The sequence below is a fragment of the Carcharodon carcharias genome, chromosome 2 (assembly GCF_017639515.1).
Source record: "Carcharodon carcharias isolate sCarCar2 chromosome 2, sCarCar2.pri, whole genome shotgun sequence".
NCBI classification, from domain to species: domain Eukaryota; kingdom Metazoa; phylum Chordata; class Chondrichthyes; order Lamniformes; family Lamnidae; genus Carcharodon; species Carcharodon carcharias.
The window spans coordinates 75,642,069-75,664,531 of record NC_054468.1 but is presented as its reverse complement, the minus strand read 5'-3'; the positions used below and the strand labels follow the sequence as shown (position 1 = coordinate 75,664,531).

General features: G+C 42.3%; 1 protein-coding gene across 6 annotated transcripts; it reads right to left on the bottom strand.

Moving 5' to 3' along the window:
• Positions 1 to 407: 407 nt before the first annotated feature.
• On the bottom strand, positions 408 to 20,977 carry LOC121275385. 6 transcript variants are annotated; one of them, XM_041182926.1, is made up of 7 exons: positions 20,916 to 20,973; positions 18,664 to 18,723; positions 16,051 to 16,154; positions 13,244 to 13,603; positions 6,589 to 6,870; positions 2,161 to 2,256; positions 408 to 1,042 (listed from the first exon to the last, which is right to left on the bottom strand). In XM_041182926.1, the coding sequence occupies exons 3-7, from the start codon at positions 16,097 to 16,099 to the stop codon at positions 1,029 to 1,031; spliced, it is 801 nt and encodes a 266-aa protein (XP_041038860.1). In that variant the 5' UTR covers positions 16,100 to 16,154; positions 18,664 to 18,723; positions 20,916 to 20,973; the 3' UTR covers positions 408 to 1,028. The 6 variants fall into 6 exon arrangements, 5 of the variants coding, with proteins under 5 accessions (XP_041038860.1, XP_041038861.1, XP_041038862.1 ...); XM_041182927.1 differs by lacking the exon at positions 20,916 to 20,973 and adding an exon at positions 19,009 to 19,128; XM_041182928.1 differs by lacking the exon at positions 18,664 to 18,723 and having other exon boundaries at positions 20,912 to 20,977.
• Between the last annotated feature and the right edge of the window lie 1,486 nt (positions 20,978 to 22,463).

Genomic DNA, 22,463 nt, shown 5'->3' with positions numbered 1-22,463 from the left:
AGAGCACTCATCTCCCTGAGGCTAAGTGCTGCCTCAGGGAGATCGGCTGTACATAAAAAATAGAAAAAAAAAATTCCCTGACATGTTCCCTCATGTGACACTGGGACATGTCCATAACTTTTAAAAACACTTTAATTAAATTTTTAAAAACCTACATGAAACCTCATCCCACCCGTGGATGAAGTTTCATGCTTTTTCTAATGCCGACCAGGGCTCCTGGCCTGCCCACCAACTTTAAGATTGGACGGGCATGTCCATTAATTACTTTAATGACTCTGTCAATGGCCTCAATTGGCCATTGACAGGTCGGCAGGCGCACAGCTGATTTTGCTGAGCAGCCGCCTACCTGAAAATTTAAATGGGGCACGGTGACGTCGGGAGTTCCGCCTGTCATTTTACACGTCAGCAAGCGGGAAAACCCTGGCCATAGAATCCAAGAAGGTATCAATGGCAGACCCTAATTTGTAAAATTGATCTGGTTTTAACTTCAGTAAGTGTGAAATGATTTAAAAAATTCTGCCACAAAGCAATTTTATAAGAAGGTAATTGGACTTTTTAAATTAAACTACTTAGGAGTGAGCATGTGAAACCTGCTGTTGAGGCAAATAGCATAGATGCATTTAAGGGGAAGCTCGATAAGTACATGAGGGAGAAAGATATACAAGCACACATTGGTTAGAAGAGACAAAGTAGGGTGGGAGGAGACTTATGTGTAGCAGAAACACTGTCATAGGCCAGTTTGGACAAATGGAGTTTCTGTGCTGTAAATTCTGTTAAATTCTGCATTACAACACTGCCATTTAACACCAGGTGGCACCTTTTGTTAAGTATCATACGAAATGGATTAGCAATTTTTCATCTGAAATTCTTGAACATCTATGTTGCAATAATACAGAAAGCTACCAATAACACAACAGGACTGCAAACTGCTCACCAAATACCTCCTACAAAAAGCATAATATATTCCACTGAGTAAATTGTAGGAGATTATCAACAAATCACATTTGCGGGTTGCTGCTGGACGACCATTAACTTGTTGTATCTAAAAAACACATAAGCAACATAATAAGCAGGAATCCTTCATAAATATGGTAAACAGCCCTTTGTAATTAGACCTAATTATGCTGGTCAGAGAGCACAAGTTTGTAAGGGACATGATACATCAAAACAAAAATTAATGCCATCACGCCATTGGAGCCAGAACCATTAATTTAAAAATTATGTCTAGCTATTTGAAAATGTTTGAATTCCACAGAGTGATCTGAAGCTGTGTAATTAGGAATTCTGTACTGGACCATTCCTGAAAGAAAAAGACATCGCTGATGTAACATCCTCTTCCTGCTCTCTTTCAATCAGTTGATAAATGTTCTTATCACTCTTTTAATTGATAATCATTCTTAAAATAAAAACATCTAGTTTTTCTACAAATAGTGTCACACAATGCAATAAGAGATCACCAGACAGTGTCTTTGAACTTTTTCTGGGGGCATAATTTTGCGCTTGGCATGCGGGCTTGGTGGGGGCAGGCAGGGGTGGTTGGGAAGCCGACCAATTAAGGCCCGCCCAGCATGAAACATGAGTGGCTGTGCAGAGAGCTTCCTGTGTGGGAGGGGGGGCGAGTCCGAGCTGGGCGAGTGCAACCTTCGCATATGTGAGCAAGTAAATGCTGCAAAATCTCCCTGAGGCAGAGAGGTGCATAAAAGAGATGATGATATATGAAAAAAAAATGAAGAACATAAAAATGGAATGAACCATGTCCCCTCATGTGACTCTGTCACATGAGCAGGGACATGTTTTTAAATGAAAAAATAAAGTTTTTATTTTGTTTTTATTTGCTTTTGGAGACCTCATCCCGCCTGTGGATGAGGTTTCCAAAAAAATGCAAAGGCCACTTGGCCTTTTCACTTGCCCGCCAACCGTGAGGTTGGACGGGCAGCGAAAAATTTATGTTAGTTGCTAACTTAATAGCCTTAACAGGCCTTTTAATTGTCTGGCACATCCCCGCCGACCCAACTATCGCACAGCAGCGCGTTGACGTTGGCATGCTCAGCTGACGTCAACGTGCATCATTTCACGCTCGAGCAGGTCGAGCGCGGGTCTGCCCGCTGACCGAAAATTTCTGCCCTGGGTTTTTATGCTGATTTGAACTGCAGCACTTACCGCTTTTACAATAGGGAGTTTTCCAGAAGCACACAATGATTAAAGCCAAAACTGCCAGAGCCACAGGAATCAGGACCATCAGATAGTTTCTTTTACCTAAAATAAATTTATAGAATTTTATGAAATGGAGGGATACCATCTAGCTTATCATACTTGTGCTTGCTCTTGAGAACAAAATCCCCATACACTTTTAAATGTTTCTTTCCAATCACTTGTCTTTTAAAAGTCTTTCTAGGTTCTGTTTCCATCACTGTTTGTAGTGAGGAATTCCGCATTCTTAAACACCCACAGCATAACAATAAATCTAATCTCTGACTTTATGCTGTTGGTGATAAATTTATGTCCTTACCGATGAGTGGAAATATTTATTCCTGATTTCACATCAAAATCCATCATAATTTTGAGCTTTTCTGCCAAATAATCTTCAGCTTCTTTGTTCTAAATAAAACAGCTCCAGATTCTCTTGCCAGGCTTCATAATTAAAAGCTCTCATTCCTGGTATAATATTTGTGAATGTCCTTTGCATCTTTCCTAAAGCAAGCTGTACAAACTGGACCCAGTATTCTAGCGTTGGTCCAAACCATGATTTAAATCAGTTTAAAATTACCTTGTTTATTTTTCTGTTCTATACACGTATTTATAAAACCTGAGCCCATGATTTTTTCTTTAAAAAACGGCTTTATCAACTTGACTTCAGTTTTTAACAGGTAACCATTTTCCTTATGATAAGAGCAAAAAACTGCGGATGCTGGAAATCCAAAACAAAAACAGAAAAAGATGTGACAAAACTCAGCAGGTCTGACAGCATCTGCAGAGAGGAACACAGTTAATGTTTCAAGTCCGTATGACTCTTCAACAGAACTAAGGAAAAAGAGGTGAAATATAAGGTGGTTTAAGGGGGGTGGGACAAGTAGAGCTGGATAGAGGGCCAGTGATAGGTGAAGATAACCAAAAGATGTCATAGAAAAAAGGACAAGGAGGTGTTGAAGCTGGTGATATTATCTAAGGAATGTGATAATAAAGGTACAGATAGCCCTAGTGGGGGTGGAGTGGTGGGAAGGGTTCGAAATAGGCATTTTCCTTACTTTTGTCTTGTCTTCAACTGTTGACATAAAGCTCCCTGTCTTCAGTCTGAAAAATGTATTAACAATAACTTTCCATTCTTTGTCCCTTGTCCAACATGGTAACTGAGCTGCCATCTTTTAATACATTTTACCTTCATTTTATTTGCAAGTTGTCTGCATATCACTTTATCAAAATGAGTAAACGCAACATTAATTGCTTTCCTTTTATCAATACACACTGTTTACTTTCTGGAAAAAAATTCACTGAATTTGCCAAACAAAGCATGTTTTTTACAAAATCATTGGTTGATCTCCAATTGTGTTACTCACAGTAAATCCAGAACCTGTGCTGTCAAACAGGGGTAGAGACAAGGAGGAATGGTTAAGCAAATAAACTATCTTTATTTGTGGGCAGGCAGAGGAAATTATTGGAACATTCCTTGGAGCTGAGGTGTAAAAATATCTCCATGCAGGATGCGGTGCAGGAAACTAGTTCAGTGCTGGATCCCCACCAGCAGGGGAAGGTTCTTTCCATGCTCAACAAAATCAGCTCTACAGCACAAAGGAGGCAGCAACAATTAAAAGGAGCAGGGTTCTAACCTTTCACTGAAGGCCTCAGCCAAGACTGAGGGAAAAGATTAGGATGAACTAGAGGAAGAGAAAGGCAACTTCATAAATCATGTTCCTCTATTCAGGGACTAAAGAGCTTCTTGCCACTACTCCAGAACTATTGCCTGGCTGCCTTCTAACGGAAGGTGCTACAAATTGCGAGGACAGTCTGAATATTGATTAAAAGTAAATCTGAAGAAGGCCCAGTGATATGAAAACAAAAACTGGCTATAATACACAGAAACTATGCAAGTCATAAGAGGAGGGAAGATTCACAGCTAAGATTCAGTGACACCATCAGAGCCTTGCCCTGAAGCCTTTGTATAACTACAACTCGACGGAGAAGGTGTTTGAATCTTCTGTCTCTAGATATTGCAATACATCCTATACAGGTCTGTCAATTTACCTTTCAGAGACCAGACAAACTGACTTGTGAAATGTTATGAATAAAATTAGATTAGGTAACTCAAACATGAGCATGAATTGCACCCAACTTCAAAAATGTTTGTTGGAATTACATAATCTAATTTTATTCATAACGTTTCACAAGTAAGTTTGTCTGGTCTCTGAAAGGTAAATTGACAGACGTGTATGAGATGTATTGTAATATCTAGAGACAGAAGATTCAAACACCTTCTCCATCGAGTTGTAGTTATACAAAAGTTTCAGGGCAAGGGTGTCACTGGACCGTAGCTGTGAATCTTCCCTCAACTTATGACTTGCATAGTAAACAGATGAATGATCTCATCCATGCCATCAGGGTAAGGCAACCATCTCATCACTCTAAACTCACACACTCACAAGCCCATCACACATTCACTGGCATCTCACTCACTGCCAGCTCAAGGGCCATCACCACTCACTCTCACACACCCTCACATCACCACCTGGCTCCATGTCCTCTGGAGACTGCCTCCTCAGCCCTCACCACCTTGAGGCCATTTGCACAGATCAACATATGCCCCCACACACACCCTGGGATACCCCCCTTCCCCAGTACAGCCTTCACCCTGCAGCTTCTTCCTTTGTCTGAGGCCACTCCTCCCCACTCCCCAAGCAAGCCCTAGCCCTACAGCCGTTGAAAAGCTACTCCCACCTTACAGCTGGTCTGATAGGTAGAGACCTGCCTGTGATCCCCTCTAAAAGTGATGTGTTTTGCCCGAAGAAAGGTAGGCAAAGAAATCTTGAAGTGCCAAGTGAAATGCAGCCCACCAGGTGTACATTGTTTATCTACAGTTGTGAAACACGTCAGCGTGCAATCAGGCAACATGCCCGGACGATCCAGCGTGGGGGAATGATTTCGCCAAGCTGGGTTTATAATGATATGCTGATGCATTAAAATGACATTCCTAAAACACAGCCCACCATTGACAGGCAGAGCGGACAATCACAAACTGGTTTCAGAATGTCATGAGAACAATGTTTGGCCTTCCCACCATATTGTTCACTCACACCCGCTATGACGCCTGACGTCAATGGGGACGGAAAATTCCAGCCCAAATATACAGCAGTGTAAAATTGAACATTACATAGAAAAGCACAGAGCAAAGCTTTAAACAGATGTGTAAATATTTTTCAGTAATAAGGGAGGAGCTAAGAAGCCATGTTAAGCTTGATAGCACAGATAAAATGATGTGCCTGAAAAACATTACACTGCTGTTATGTTGATTGTATGTTGCTCTGAATCAGGGCAAGTGAATGCTCACTTTGTTCCCAGAGCTACTATTTCCATTTGATATATTTTGAACAGTTTAAATTTCTGCCTCAAATGCTTTTGTAGTTTTGAAATTATGATGACATAGGAAGACCCTTGATCCTCTTCCACTATCAATTGAGATCATGACCTGTCTATGACATAATCTGTGACATTCCCTCCCTAACAGTACCGTGGGTGTACCTACACCACAGGGGCTGCTGTGGTTCAAGAAGGCAGCTCACCACCACCTTCTCAAGGGCAATTGGGGATGGGCAATAAATGCTGGCCTAGCCAGCGACACCTACATCCCATAAATGAATAAGAAGAAATAACTCCATATACCCACCTTTGCCCTATGTCCCTTCATATCTTTTTATTACAGAAATTCTTCACTCTGAGATTTAAAATTTTCAATTGACCTACCATCAAATGCTGTTTGGAGAAGTGTTCTAAGCACCTGCCATCCTTTGCATGTTAAATGTTTCTTACCTTCTTCACTGGAAAGGCCTGACACTAAATTTTATGCAATGTCACTTATTCCTAAATTCCCCAAACAGCAGAAAAATTGTTCTCTGTCTATCCTATCAGTTCCCCTTAATTTACTGAAAATTTAAAGGATGCACTAACAGCTCAAAAAATGAATTACATGACACCTAATGAAGAGGGGTGTGTTTAAGTATCGATTCTGAATGGGTTTATGAACTGTTTCGTTCTTCAGTTGCTGTTGAATGTGGAGGCATTTGAACATATTGTACGTGGCCATTTGTGCAGATACATCCATAAATAGCACAAATTTTAACATGATAACTAATCAATAAGATTTGAAGAATTTGCGAATGAGGCAATAACAAGCTGGGTTTTCGTTCATTATCCCACAGCAGTTAGATAAATCTTTCAGTAAGGTGCACATTCCTGAAACCCGCACCAAAACAAGTTTTGCAGTTGTATTCAGCGCAGATATAAAGGAATTTGTACCCCTATATTCTCAGCTAAATTCATGTGAAGGAAAGACCTGTTGTTGTACTAGTACTGTATAGATCATTTTTTCCAATTTCTCACCAGTGGGATTGGCCCCATTATTTAAGTTGACAGTCACTCGGTTGCTGGTTGCGTTACTGACTGGATTTTCTGCTGTGCATCTGTACGCATGTTGCTTCTCTTCAGAAACACAGTCTATTACAAGCACTGTCACATCATAGGTCTCATTGAGAACTCCAGACAAGGACACTTTTTCCCAGTGAATCGTGGCATTTGTTCCTTTGGAGACAGAGCAGCTCAAAGTGATATTTGGTGAACTCACACAGTTGCCAAGGATCACTATCACAGGCTGGGAAACTGGTTCTGAAATACACAGATAATAATTAACCTACACAACATAGTCATTGCACTTAGGGTAATTCATTCAATATGATGCTCAGTGAGACATTTCTCAGTGATGTAATAAACCAGAACACAAAGGCAACTCTTTCCATTTTGTTATGTATTTTAAAGGGACTAATGTTAAAGCCAGAAGTTCCAACATAAAAACAAAAAAAACCGCGGATGCTGGAAATCCAAAACAAAAACAGAATTACCTGGAAAAACTCAGCAGGTCTGGCAGCATCGGTGGAGAAGAAAAGAGTTGACATTTCGAGTCCTCACGACCCTTCGACAGAACTTGAGTTCGAGTCCAAGAAAGAGTTGAAATATAAGCTGGTTCCAACATAATATAGGTCCTGACATTAACTCATCCATTGTTTTTGTGCTTTACAAATGCATCAAGCTGATGCATTATGCAGGAGACAATTGAATTTCTTATTAGCATACCATTAGGATTGTCACATGTTTCTAGAATTTTGTTGAGCTTTCTCCCACTCTGCAGTCATAACTGTGAAATATTTGGATGAAACTCTCATGTGTAAAAAAAAGGAGCCACTGAAATTCTGGTAAAGTTTTTCAGCTGATCATATAGACCCCAGGAGGGAGTCATTTTATTTGTCCAATGAGTGAGGAAGGATCCAAATGGACCTGACCTCATGTAACTCATGTAAGCAGTGATAGAAGTGACACATACAACAAACATTTGTAGCTAAGTATTATTGCATACATTGTGGTTATATATAGAGAAGCCAGCTTTAGTGGGGTCTGATTCATCCCATCACAGTCCTCTCTCTTTATCTGTACCACTTTCCTCAAGCAAAAACTACTGATACCAAATGGTAACAAATATTTATACTTAGGCCAGGATTTTCCGGCCTCATTGTGGCAGGACCTGTCCCTGACAGCCCACACAAAAGCCCTCTGACTTTCGGTGGGACTAGATGATCCTGGTTGGGGGGTGGGGGCAGCGGGATTGGAAAATCCCACTCTTAGGGTGTGGCTCAAGGAATTCTGCTGCTGTAGAGAATTTCAAAAATCTCCAAAGCAGTTTTGCAATTTCCTTTCATTAACCATATTCTGATGGCATATTCAAAATGAGCAATGGTAGTCAAACAGCTAGCGAACATTGAGGATGGTAGAAAGTTCAACAGCTGAGTTCAAGATATTTTTGGACATTAAGTCCTTAATTCATGTACAAGCTGTTACTCAGAACCCATCACGTTCAAAATCTGTGTCTGAAAATGGTGCAACAGTTAACTTAGGACAGAATTTCATTCTGGCTGAGGAAGCAAGGAACAAGGTGAGAGGAGGCAGCACTGTGTCAGGTCCTCAATGATGGGAGGGGAGGCCCAAATTATCCTGATGGTGGGGAGCAAGTGAGACAGCACTACCAATGACAGGGAGCGGGCAGCTCACTTCAATGGCTTTGCATCTCATTAATACTCATTTACCTTTAAATTTTAGTGATTTGATGTTACTTTTGCAATTAAGTGTGAGGCGCAGAAGAAACATGGGCCTTCAGTCTCCCAGCTAGTTAGAGTTGGACGTGTGCAGGCGAGTCAGTGTATGAGTTGGAAGGTGAACCAGGTGGAGCAGCCTGGCACCACTTGGAAATTTTCTTGGAAGAGGGGAGGGGAGGCAGAGAGCATCACAGGGTCACTGCGGGGAGATTGAGGGTTACCGAGGGGAGATCAAGTGTCACTGTGGAAGGACAAAGGTCACAGAAGGGGCAGTTGAGAGTCACCAAGGGGTGGTCCAGGGTTGCTGTGGGAGGACAATGCTCACTGCATGGCCAATGAAGATCACCGCAGGAAGGCCGAGGGTTACTGAGGGGAGGACGCGGGTCACTGATGGGAGGATGAGGGTAATCTGATTGGCTGCTGGAGCTTAACGACTGTGCTAGGCACGAATCAACGACAGACTTGGCTTTTTGTTGAAAGCCAAGGAGGGCATACCCTTTACAGGGCCCTGAACTCTTTTGAGTAATGGAACAAAATGGGTTTCATCCACCAAATGTTCCTGGAGCCTCCTGTGGAAGAGGAGCAGGGGAAGGATGAAAATGGATCCAGACAAGCAGCAGCCAGAAGGCCATCAAGTAGCACAACCTACGGTGGGACAAGCAGCTCAGTGCAACGTATATCAATTCCGCGTCCTGAGCTTACTGCTCTCACCTCAACCAGCTGCAGGTATCAGAGGGGCAATGCCAGTCATGATTGAGGAATCTCACGAGGTCACAACTGATGTGTGTTCTGCTTCAGGACAACCTGCGACCCCTGAAACTCAGAAGGAACCTAATTCCAGGGAACTTGAAAGTCACGGCAGCATTAAACTGCTACAACAGCAGCTCCTTCCAATGCCCCATGGGGGAACATTTATGCATCTGGCAGACAGCTGCTCATCACTGAATCAAAGAGGTGACAAACAATCTTTAAGACTGCTGGAGAGTTTGTGCACTTCAGAATGGACCCAGAGAGCCAGCCGAAAGACATGTGGAACTCAGGGCCATTGTGGGCTTCCCACAAGTGCAGGGGTTATCGACTGTATGTTTGCGGCAATCAGAACTCCGTGGGCCCAGCATGCACCTTTTATCAACAGGAGAGCTCCACTCCATTAACATTCAATTGGTGTGTGACCACAGGAGATGTATCCTCCAGGGTGTGTGCTCAGTTCCCAGGATGTTTTCAGGATGCTTACATTCTTTGTCACTTCCAGGTGTCAAAGCTCTTCAAGGCCCCTGCAACTTACAGGGATGGATTCTAGGAGACAGGGGCTATCTGTTGAGACCTGGCTGATGACACTGGTGAGGCACCCCCGAACTCCAACCAAGAAGTGGTATGATGAATCCCCTCGATCCACAAACAAACCATTGGCCTGTTAAAAATGAGGTTCTGCTACCCGGACTACTCTGATGGGGCTCTCCACTATGCGCCTAAGAGGGTCTACAGGATTATAGTTGCCTGCTGCGCAGTACACAACCTTGAACAGCAGAGGGAGAGGCCATGCCATTCCGACACATACAGGCTTATTCTGTAAGCTGTTGCACTGCTAACCGGATCCCTACAATAAGATCATCAGCACATATTATTCAAATTGAGTATTTAATCAAACACTAACACATACTAAAATCTAAAGGTTGAACAACTGTACCACCATGGTGCACCCCTACATGTTCTTTCTTTTATGCTTTTGATCACTATGATGTGGTGTGACCCTGACATCTGCATCTGAGGTGGGGGCTGACTGCCCAGTGGTTGACATCAGACCTGAGGCCTCCTCACTCTCTTTTCTCCGCACTCCTGCAGCACTGTCCATGATTGCCCGGGCACCTTGCTCTCCAACCATTTTCACTGTCTCTTCCACCACACGTATGAGTGTTCTAATGTCGGGCACTCCACTACCCGTCTTTGCCTGTTTTTTGGCGTTGTGTGCCATTTCCTCCTGCAGTTATAAGAGGAGAATAAGTCTCGGCTCCTTGGATAACTAATATCCTTATTAGAATGCATTCCTCTGTCAGATTATGGGTTTCCTGCGTAATCCATCCACACTCATGCTCTCATTCCACTTGTACAGTGATGGAAGCAAAAGCCTACAACTTCTCACCCACATGGATCCAAGCCTCGTGATGCATCTGTTGCTGGGGCTTACTTTTCTTCCTGCTTGAAACCTGCCCTTGCTGAATCACCTTGCTTTTACTCTCATGGGAGCCACAGTATTCTAACGACAGCATCATATTCACCCTGGTGTTGCGGAAGAGGTCATTGACCTTCTTTCTACACTGCATCTAAGTGCCCCTGTGATTCCACACCCCCACCCCCCCCCCTCCCAGTTGCTTACCTTGCTCGGGTGGGAGGGCCTGCCAATGGGAAACAGCATCTCCTGCTGTTCCCGAGCAGGGGGGAGGAGAACAATGGGGCTGCCCTTTGTCTGTTCTGAGCCACGTGTCAGGTGGATCCTTCCTTCTCAATGCTGATCACAGATTAGAATAAACAATAACAGAATTACCTGGAAAAACTCAGCAGGTCTGGCAGCATCGGCGGAGAAGAAAAGAGTTGACGTTTCGAGTCCTCATGACCCTTCGACAGAACTTGCGTTCGAGTCCAAGAAAGAGTTGAAATATAAGCTGGTTTAAGGTGTGTGTGTGGGGGGCGGAGAGATAGAGAGACAAAGAGGTGGGGGGGGGGTGGGGGTGTGTGGTTGTAGGGACAAACAAGCAGTGATAGAAGCAGATCATCAAAAGATGTCAACGACAATAGTACAATAGAACACATAGGTGTTAAAATTAAAGTTGGTGATATTATCTAAACGAATGTGCTAATTAAGAATGGATGGTAGGGCACTCAAGGTATAGCTCTAGTGGTTTATTTTTATATATAATGGAAATAGGTGGGAAAAGGAAAATCTTTATAATTTATTGGAAAAAAGGGAAGGGGGAAACAGAAAGGGGGTGGGGATGGGGGAGGGAGCTTACGACCTAAAGTTGTTGAATTCAATATTCAGTCCAGAAGGCTGTAAAGTCCCTAGTCGGAAGATGAGGTGTTGTTCCTCCAGTTTGCGTTGGGCTTCACTGGAACAATGCAGCAAGCCAAGGACAGTTTAAACTGGGCGACCGCTTTGCAGAACACCTGCGGTCTGTCCGCAAGAATGACCCAAACCTCCCTGTCGCTTGCCATTTCAACACTCCACCCTGCTCTCTTGCCCACATGTCTGTCCTTGGCTTGCTGCATTGTTCCAGTGAAGCCCAACGCAAACTGGAGGAACAACACCTCATCTTCCGACTAGGGACTTTACAGCCTTCTGGACTGAATATTGAATTCAACAACTTTAGGTCGTAAGCTCCCTCCCCCATCCCCACCCCCTTTCTGTTTCCCCCTTCCCTTTTTTTCCAATAAATTATAAAGATTTTCCTTTTCCCACCTATTTCCATTATATATATAAAAAAAACCACTAGAGCTATACCTTGAGTGCCCTACCATCCATTCTTAATTAGCACATTCGTTTAGATAATATCACCAACTTTAATTTTAACACCTATGTGTTCTATTGTACTATTGTCGTTGACATCTTTTGATGATCTGCTTCTATCACTGCTTGTTTGTCCCTACAACCACACACCCCCACCCCCCCCCTCCACCTCTTTGTCTCTCTATCTCTCCACCCCCCACACACACACCTTAAACCAGCTTATATTTCAACTCTTTCTTGGACTCGAACGCAAGTTCTGTCGAAGGGTCATGAGGACTCGAAACGTCAACTCTTTTCTTCTCCGCCGATGCTGCCAGACCTGCTGAGTTTTTCCAGGTAATTCTGTTTTTGTTTTGGATTTCCAGCATCCGCAGTTTTTTTGTTTTTATATTAGAATAAACAATGTTGAGTCTGGAAGTCAGTTCGGTGAATGGAATTCCTATCCTCATCTGTAATACTGAAGCTGCAGCCTTGTTGTCACTGTGGGCAGGTCTGGGTACTGCTTAAAAATGGGGCCAGGAGCTCTGACCCCATCAGCTGATGACAGGTTTGGTGAATTCCTGTCTAAACTCACTGAATAATCAGCTGGGCCCCATGCCTCTGCTGTGTTCATTGGCCAGCCGCCCATATTGCAGTTGACCAATTGTTCCCGATGCAAGTGGAAGTGTCGACCACTTCTGGGTCCTCCATCTGGACCCGCATCTAGAGAACTAAACTCCAGCCCTAGTCTATGTTTGAGCAGGCAATAGTTGAAATTCTAAAGTACCGGTCCCATGGGGAACTTGTTTTCCTCTCAGCCAATCAGTCTAAAATACCACCATCAGTTTCACACCCTACATAATAAGGCATGGTTTCAGCAGATTTACTTGGTAAATTTAATGGTTATGTGACAGATGGTTATGTGGGTTGTTTATTCATGATTACAGATTTTGACTCAGTGGGTGCTCATTATGCGGGGGTGTGGGAGTGAAGCTTGTAACTAATTATGAAGTTGAGAAAGCTGCTGGTATATTTGTTTTCACGTGTCATAGGCCCTTATTTAGGATTGTTTGGTGGCTGTGTTAACATTTGTTAGGTTTGTATGAATGAACTGAAATCATGCAAACTGGTCTGTTCAGAAACCTGCTTCAGTGAATTTGGAGGGGCATTAACAATGAAACTAATACTATTTGCAATGTTCTTAAAAGTAAGTCGAGGCAAAATGTATATACTGCACTCCTACTATTAAGACACCATTTTGCTCCATTCTACTTAGTACAGAAGCAGTTTTAAGATGAGCAAATGCAGTTTACAGTGTGATAAGTCTCAGGCTTCAATGAAAAACCTAAACTTCTCATGTTGTATTGTCGCAACAATCCTCAACATTAGCAGAAGTTCAGTTTTAAATACTCACCAAATACTTGCATCCTGAAAGTACTTTCATCACGGTTTTTCAGTTCTATCCCATAGTAGTCGATATACATTTCATATTCTCCAGTGTCATTAACATGTACATTATTCAGTATCACAAAATCACTGTGAATTCCAACTCTGTGTTGATACAGTGGGTGGACAATGCGCGGCTTTTCCAGATTATTGGATTTCCACATTAAAATCTTCAAAGCCAATGGAACTCTCAATGTAAATGTTACATCATACTGATCCCTGCCTTGGTACCGTATAGGGAACAGGACCTGTTCTCCTACAGCGGTAATAGTGATGGTATCAGGTTTGGCAAGTAATGCTTTTCCACACACTACACCCAAATGGAATACTGGAAAACACAAACATCGATTGTACACATTATTTGTGTTACAAGTTTTGATAGCAATAAAATTTACTATGAACTCATGATGAATGAGGATGGAGGGAAAAGTAAATAATATTTTTCTGCTCAAGTCAGAATACCGAGAGATGGGAGACTAGAATAGGTTCGAAGCTCCCTTAGACTCAGTGGTGCCATGGAGTCACTATGGCATAGCTGGAGGCCTTTTGGCCTATTGGGTCCATGCTGGCTCTCTGTAGGGCAATTCGGTCAGTTAACATTTATTTAAGATTTGCTCTTTAAGCATATGTATGCTTGCATCTTTATAATCCATTTTCTGTATGTAACACTCAGCTAGAAAGCCTTTCTAAAAAGGTTACAGTGTTGTATTATAAAATCATGTGGTACATGTAGGTAAAGGAAGTCACCACACCAATAAATAAATGATACAACTGTTAAGGGGCCTACAATGGTTCCTACTCTATCCCCATGGCCTTGTAAGTTTATTTCCCTCAACTGCCTATCCAATTTTCTTTTGAAATTTTCCGCTTCCATCTCCCTCTTAGACAGCGAGTTCCAGGTCATTAACGCTCGCTTTGTGAAAAAAAAATTCTTCATTACATCCCCCATGCACTTCTTGTCCAAAACCTTAAATCTGTGCCCCTAGTCCTTGTATCATCAACTGACGGGAATAGCTTTTCTTTGTCTACCTCATCCAAACGTGTTCTAATTTTGTACACCTCTATTAATTCATTCCTCAATCTCCTTAGCTTCAAGAATAACAACCCCAGTTTTTCCAGCCTGATGTTGTAGCTATAATCCCTCATCCCTGGGACCCTTCAGGTAAATCAACTGTGCAAGTTCTCAAGGACATTCACATCCTTCCTAAGGTTGGTGACTAGAGTTGGGTGCAATACTCCAGTTGTGGCCAGGGCTTTGTAAATGTTCAGCATAACTTCCATACCTTTATGCTCAAATGCCTCTATTTATGAAACCAAAGATCACATATGCTTTGCTAACCAAGCTCTCAATATGTCCTGCCACCTTCAAAGATCTATGCACAGGAACTCCAAGGTCCCTCTGTCCCTGCATGCTTTTTAGAACTGTGCCATATATTGCCTCTCCCTTCTGCCAAAATGCATTACCTCACACTTCTCTGCATTAAATTCCACCTGCCATTTATCTGCCATCCTGCTAGTCTATCTATGTTCTGTTGCAGCCGATTGGTATCATCCTCATGCTTTACCACACTTCCAAGTTTGGTACCATTGGCACATCTTGAAATTTTACTCTGTGTTTTAATATCCAAGTCATATATATATTATATATATGAAATGAAAATATCACTGTCTACCATACTCCATTCTGAAAAACAATCCATTGCTTTTCTGTCCTTGAGCCAATTTTTTATCCCAGTTGACAATGACCCTCCTATTCCGTTTTTTGTTAACCAGCCTTTAAAAGGTACTTGGTTGAACTGTTTCTTAAAATTCAAATAGATAACATCTATTCCATTCTCTTCATCAATCTTCACCATTGTTTAATCAAAAAATCCATTTAAGTACTCAAACACTTTTACAAATCAGTGCTGCCTCTCCTTAATTAACTCAAACCTCTCCAAGTGCCTGTTGGTTGTTTTCCTTGATTATGTTTCTAAAAGCACTGAAATTAAACTGATCCATTGGTAGTTTCTAGGAATTTCCTTAGACCCTCTCTTGAGCAAGGTTGTCACATTTGTCAATTTCCAATCATTTGCCACCACCCCCATATCTAGGGAAGTTTGGAAGATTCTGGCAAACCCTTCCACTATCTTCAGCTCCACTTTCTCAGTAACCTGGGATGCAAGCCATCCAGACCAGGTGACTTATCGACTCTAAGCATACCAGTCTTTCCACTACGTTCTTCTTATGAATTTTCACTCCATCCATTAACTCTACAATCTCCGCTTCTACCTATATTTTGTCAGTGTTTTCTTCCCAAGCAAACACCTTCCTTGCTCTGTGCCTCTCAGCATACAGCATGCTCCTTGTCCCTAACAGGGTCCACCCTGCCTCTTACAACCCACTTACTATTTACATGCCAAGAAAAGATAACGCAAAAATCTTCTGTGTTAATCTACCAACTAACTAAAGTTCGAAGGGGGGGGTGGGGGGGGGGGTGCAGGGGGTGCAATGGTGGGGGGTTGGCTTGATGAGAGCTGATGTATTTGCTGAGTAATGGAGTTGGAAACTCTCCCTGTGCTGGTGAACTACAGCAACAATAATACAATGGGCACTTGGGAGCATGGGCTGGCTTCTGACCCTTGATTTTCCAGACAGCCCCTACATTCTTCAGGCTTAAGTGAGGGTGAATATATTCCAATAGACAGAGAGTTTACTGTCACTGGGAGGTCAGTTTTACCCTGACATTTGTGAATTATTCAGTAAGGATGGGTTACTACAATTAACATGTGTTACCTGAGGCAAGCTTGAAGATGTGAACATGTAATGTATCTGAGAATTTCATTGTAAACTTCTGCACCGTGTGCCCTATTCCTTTTCTTCAGGAACGTTGGCTGATCCTAAAAAGGGATAAAATTATTATCCTGACACAAGGTACAATGCTAGGCAGAGAGTCTCCCGGAAGCATCAGCTACCCAATCGTGAATAAAGAAAGAGAGACTTGCGTTGATATATCACTTTCCATAACCTCAGAATGTCCCAAAGTGCTTTACAGCCAATTAAATACTTCTGAAATTTTTTAACTGTAATGTCGGAAATTGCAGCAGCTAATTTGGACACAGCAAGATCCCATAAACAGCCAGCTAATCTGTTTTTAGCTATTTTAGCTGAGGGATAAATATTGGCCTAGAATATATTTGGAAATGGAATATGAATGGAAATGTAGTACACGAGGAGGTACAGAGTAACCAAGGAGAATGTGACTGAGGTGTGCCAAATGATCAGCAAACCTCTGAAGATATAATAAGCTATTTACCAAGTGGTATCAATTGCAGTGAAGATTATAATTGCGTTTCACCATTCCTGTCACCAGATTCTTCTGTATGAGTATGGCTATCCAGTACATTTTTAAATACCTTCTTCATGATTTACTAATTTGAAGCTTGATATGACCACACTTTATATTTAGGACCACAGCAGAGGGAGTACTCCTGAAATTTGATCTTCTTGGTGGGTTCATTTTTGAATTCAGAGCTGCATCTCAAACATACCAATTGAAAATATAGGTTATCTCAGTTGTTTAAAGTTTCCCTCTGGGATTTTAAATAACTCAGCCTTTACAAACTGCTGTGTTATAACACCCTGAAAAACTAATTGTATATTTGTGGAATGTCAAATTTCTCCATTATGATAAAATCTACATTTGTTAAATGTTTGTTTATAATCCAATCAGCATAATTATTTCACCATCTGAATAAATGCAGAAAGTTAAGTGCCTTTGGTTTGTTGTGTATCAATGTAATTGGCTGCCATTTACTGTGTGAATACTTCAATGTGATTGGCTGCTTACCCTGCTTGAGGACATCATAGATGCTGCAGCCAAGACATCGCAAAGGTTTGGGGCAGATTTTTGCCCTCGTCGGGCGGGCTCAGATGGGGCAAGCGGGAATGGTTGGGAAGACGACCGCTGCCTGCAATTGGGCTGCGACCGGTATTTCACGCTGGGCGGGCCAATAATGGCGGGGGTGGGAGGTGGTGCAGGAAGGAGGGCGAGCGCGGCAGTTTGTGCATGTGAGCACGTGTTCACAGGAAAAGCTCCCTGAGGCAGAGATGAAGATTTATGACAATGGAGAAGAAAGGTTTTTAAAATGTTAGCAACTTGTCCCCTCATGTAATTTTGTCAAATGAGCAGGGACTTGTTAGAAATTAGTTTTTAGTAACGGCTTGAAACCTCATCCTCCCATGGAGGAGGTTTCACAAAAAATCCAAAGGCCGCACAGCCTTTCCGCCTGCCCGCCAAATGCAAGGTTGGACGGGCAGCGAAAAATTAAATTTCATTTAGATCTTTAATGGCCTTAATATGCCTGTTAATTGTCAGCAGGTATGCTGCTGATTCCTGCACATTCCCGCCAACCGAAATATCGCGCAAGTGCGCGATGATGTCAGGACGCTCCTCCGATGTCACCGTGTGTCATTTTATGCTCATTCGGCTCGGGCACACGGCTGACAAGTGGAAAATTCTGCCCTTGGAGTCAGATTTAAACTGCTATTGGAAGAGGGCCAAACCATGCCCTAGACATTGCTAAATCTTTGTGGGCAGCTGCCTTCCAAGTCAGTGGGGGGGGTTATTGTTGTCTTGCCGCTGACTATAGAAACATAGATTTATGTTTGGAGGTGACTAGGTTTCTCCCTCCAACCTGTAGCCATGTGAATAACTGAACAAATCTTCACAACTTTTAAAAACATAAGAAATAGGAGCAGGAATAAACCATGTGGTTCCTTGAGCCTGCTCTGCCATTTAATATGACCATTTTCCCCACTCACTCACCATATCCCTTGATGCCATGAGAGACCAAATATCCGTTTATTAATGTCTTAATACATTCAGTGATGGAGCACCCACAACCTTCAGGGGCTGAGAATTCCAAAGATTCAAAATCCTAAATGATTGGTCCTTTATCTTGAGGCTGTGCCCCTCTGTTCTAGATTCCCCAGCCAGAGGAAACAACCTCTCAACAACCCCTGTTGGGCCCTTTCAGAATCACAAGATTTTCAACAAGATCACCTCTGATTCTTCTAAACTCCAGAGAATATAGGCCCAATTTAACCTCAACCTCTCATCATAGGTCAACCCTCTCATCCCAGGAACCATCGAGTGAGATTTGCTGTACTGCCTCTAATGCAAATATGTCTTTCCTTAAGCATGCTAATGTGGTAATGTTCGGGGTCTGGTAATCAAGAGGCCTAGGCCACTGCTCTGGGATCACAAGTTCAAATCTACCATGGCAGCTGATGGAATTTAAATTCAATTATTAAAATTGGAAATAAAAGTTAGTCTAGTAATGGTGACCTTGAAACTATCAGTTTGTTCATTAACGTCCTTTAGGGAAGGAAATCTGCTGCCCTTACCTTGACTAGCCAACATGTGATGCCAGACGCACAGTAATGTGATTGAGTCTTAACTGTCCTCTGAAATGACACAACAAACAATTGTCAGTGTGTGCTCTTTCACACATGCGTGCGAAAGAGCGCACATCTCCCTGAGGCAAAGTGCTGCCTCAAGGAGATCGCTGAAAGGCTGGCAAATATAAAAAATAGAACAATAAAAAATTCATTAACATGTTCCCCTCATGTGAAAATGTAACACGAGATGGGACATGTTAATGAACTAAACAAAAACTTTATTAAACGTTTTTAAAACCGCTATCAAACCTCATCCCGCTACTGGATGAGGTTTGTAAAAAAATTACCTACCCGTCTGCGCGTTGGGCCCGTGCGCTGAGCTGAACTTCGCACGGGCCTCTCAAAATCATTGACGATTGGCGAGTTAAGGGCCTTAATGAGGCTTTTAATTAATGGTGGGCACGCGTCCCACTGCATAGTGCGCCCGTCGACCAAAATATTGCAATGCTGCGCGCTGACGTCGGGATGCTCGCGTGACGTCAGCACGCGACATTTTAAGTGCTGGCGTGCAGGCTCCACCCGCGGGTCAGCCAGAAGATTCCGCCCTATGAGAAAGATAAAGTTCCAAAGACACCTCAGAACAATGAAATTTGCATTAAAAAGGGAGAAACATGTATATACATGTAAACATGTATATATATATGTCAGTGGAGAAGGCATTCTAAGATATAACACAAGTGTGAAAAGCCTCCAGCCTCTGTGCATCAAGCTGCTGTTTACAGGAATCAAAGCTGAGAAAACTCACTTTGAATTCTCCTATCCAGGGTATTGTGTTGCTTTGCCTGGGTCTGTTTAAATCTATTTGTTTTTGCTGCTGCCTTAATGGAGGTGTAACCGGGTGCCAGATTAATTAGGGGTTTTAGGAGTTATTATAGTTGTAATTTGTAGGCTTATGTACGCGCTTGTAATATTTTCTTTTGTTAATAAATGTCTAATTTAGTTTTCTAAAAACCTCTTAAGTTGTGGTAGTCTTATTACTTCTGAATTCAGGGCACACATCTCGAAATAAAATACAAATTGCAAAACAGTTGTGTTCGTGTGATCACATTTCCCCCGTGGATTTGACTCACCTGGCACACACCTGCCATGTCATAACAATCCCCATGATAATTTATTTTGTCTCTGCCTCTAAGGGGCCAACGTTTACTTGAATTACTCTCGTCCTTTTTATATACTTATAAAAGCTCTTACAATTTGCTTCTACGGGCAGAATTTTTAGGTCAGCGGGTGGGCGTGATCAGTCAACCAGCGTGAAACACATACTGAGAAGCTCAGCGCTGCTGGGGTGGGGGCAGGAGGAGGGCGGGCACTGATGACAACACGGGCATGGTCGAGCACTGACAGAAAGTTCCCTGAAAGCAGAGAGCTGCCTCATGGAGCTGAAGACCTGAAAAGCTTTAAATTAAGTTTTTAAAATCCGGAAAAAAATGTCCAAGCATCACAATCAGTCACCTGAACATATACATGATAAAAATGCTGTCCATAGATTTTATTTTTCTTTCATTTAATAACGGAAACCTCATCCTGCCCTTGGATGCGGTTTCATGAAAAACGCAAAGTTTGGCTGGCCAATTCACCCGTCTGCCAACCGTAAGGTTTGACGGACCATGAAAAATCTGAGACAATTGCACCTTTAATAGTCTTAATTGGCCTCTTAATTGTCGGTGGGCACTTCGACTTCTGTGCCCATCTGCCGACCGAAATATTGTGCGAGTGCGGGATGATCTCGCCCGCCCGTTCAGTGTAAAATCCTGCCTTTAATTGTTGTCCCTCTCACCTGAAAGATTTTATTTTTTGTCGCAATGCACAGACAGTTCATAGCTGCAGGATATTGTCATCAAAGCAGGTTTTTAAAGATTCCTTTCCTTACGCATCCCTCCCGCTCCCTCCATTTCTCCCACACATCCCTCTATCCCTCCCACCACCAATACCCCTCTCTCTTCCGAGTGATCAACTTTACTGTGGAAATTCACCTCAACCTTTTCCTGAAATTCTGTCCTTCCACTAGTTGTTCTCCGTCAGCTCCTTTGGGGAAAGTTTGATCAGTGAATGGCAATGGCTGAGAGATCAGTGTCTCAGTGACAGGCTGATTTCAGTCACATTCATTACCATCTGTTCAAACTCACCAACTCGTGGTCGGTGGGATGGGTTCCCTCCTGTCCAGGAGCTGCTGCCTATGTCAACGCACACTCACCTACTTTTCAATTTCTATCTGATGAAACTTAAACCGGACTGGAGCAGCTTCTTCAGTTAAATTCCGCGCCAGGAAGTGATCCCGCTTTTATTTAAAATTTACGGTTAAGGTGGGACTTGGCATTGTTGGAAAAATCTTGCTTTCAATTTCAGTTAATATCGGCTCTGGGTACAAACGAACTGAAACAGGCACGTGGGGGAATGTTTTAAAATATTTTAAAAGGAATTGCATTTTCGATGTTGGAGGAATCTATACTTTTCTTTAGCTATGAAGAAGTCGTACAGAATCGAAACATTAACTCTGTTTCTGTCTCCCCAGGTGCTGCCAGCCTTGCTGAGATTTTCCATAATTTTCTGTTTTTATTTCTGAAAAGGCTTAAAGTGTTTTATACCTGGTGTTGACTGAGAATGCTGGACGATTATTGATAAATTAATACCAATGCAACTAAACTTCGCACGTTAAACGTATTCCTTCAAGATATAAGATTGCCAGCACCGAATGCCGCCTTTGCAAAGGAAGTCACAGATTTGATTGTAAATTTGGTTGTTTCCTGCCACTCCCTGAAGCGAGCAGTTTGTTAATTACCAGTAACTAAGAGGAGTCACTTTACAGTCACAGGAATTTCTGTGCGGCTCAGTATCCCATTCAGACACACACAGCCGTTTTCCAACCCCTTCAGTCTGAAGTCCGCTCAGGGTTCTCTATTTTGTGGTAGTTTTCTCCTAATGTTAGAAAACACCAAGTTTCGCCTTTAATGGTCCCGTTTCTAAACTGTAATTTGCAGGGAATTTTATAGATTCTAAACCTCCAACTTCATAACATCAACATCAATTAGGAATCTCTAGTGACTAGTGGCAGTTATTGTACATATTAACAGATTCTGAGATTGTATCTCCATAAATACAGATGAGGTAGGGTTTCATCCCATTTCCATCCATTTCTCCAGAGTGATCCTAATGCTTCCCTGCCCAGTGATTTTTTAAAAAATAAAGAACTTATATTTCTGTAATGACCATGTGTCACAATTCTTCCACCAATGAACTAATTTCCTAATTATAGTGACTGTTGTATTAGAGGAAAATGTGGCACCCAGTTTGTACACAGCAGCGATGTGACAATGACTAAAAACTTTTGGGGGAGGATGATTCTTCTGCCCATTACATATTTTATTCTGCTGTTCTGAAATTTCTAAGCTGCTTCATCTGGTTCCATCTTCCTTCGTGGTTTGGTATATTCAGCAATTTTGATCACTTTTCATCATGTTTCTGTATCCCAGGTTATTTATATAAATTTGTAATAACATTGGTCCCAGTGCTGAACCCTGAGGCACCACACACAAGATTCTCTGCCCCTTCTCACACTGACATAGCTCCTCAATGAGTACTCATAATTTCCCACCCTACAGACAGGTTTATTCTGAATCCCCTGGCTTTGTGCTTAATTCATAGCCATTGGTTTAGGACTTTGTCAAAAACATTTTGAAAGCTGAGTACATCACATCATTGGGTTAATCCATCCAATTAAGTTATCATTCAGGGAAGTTAGGCAATCA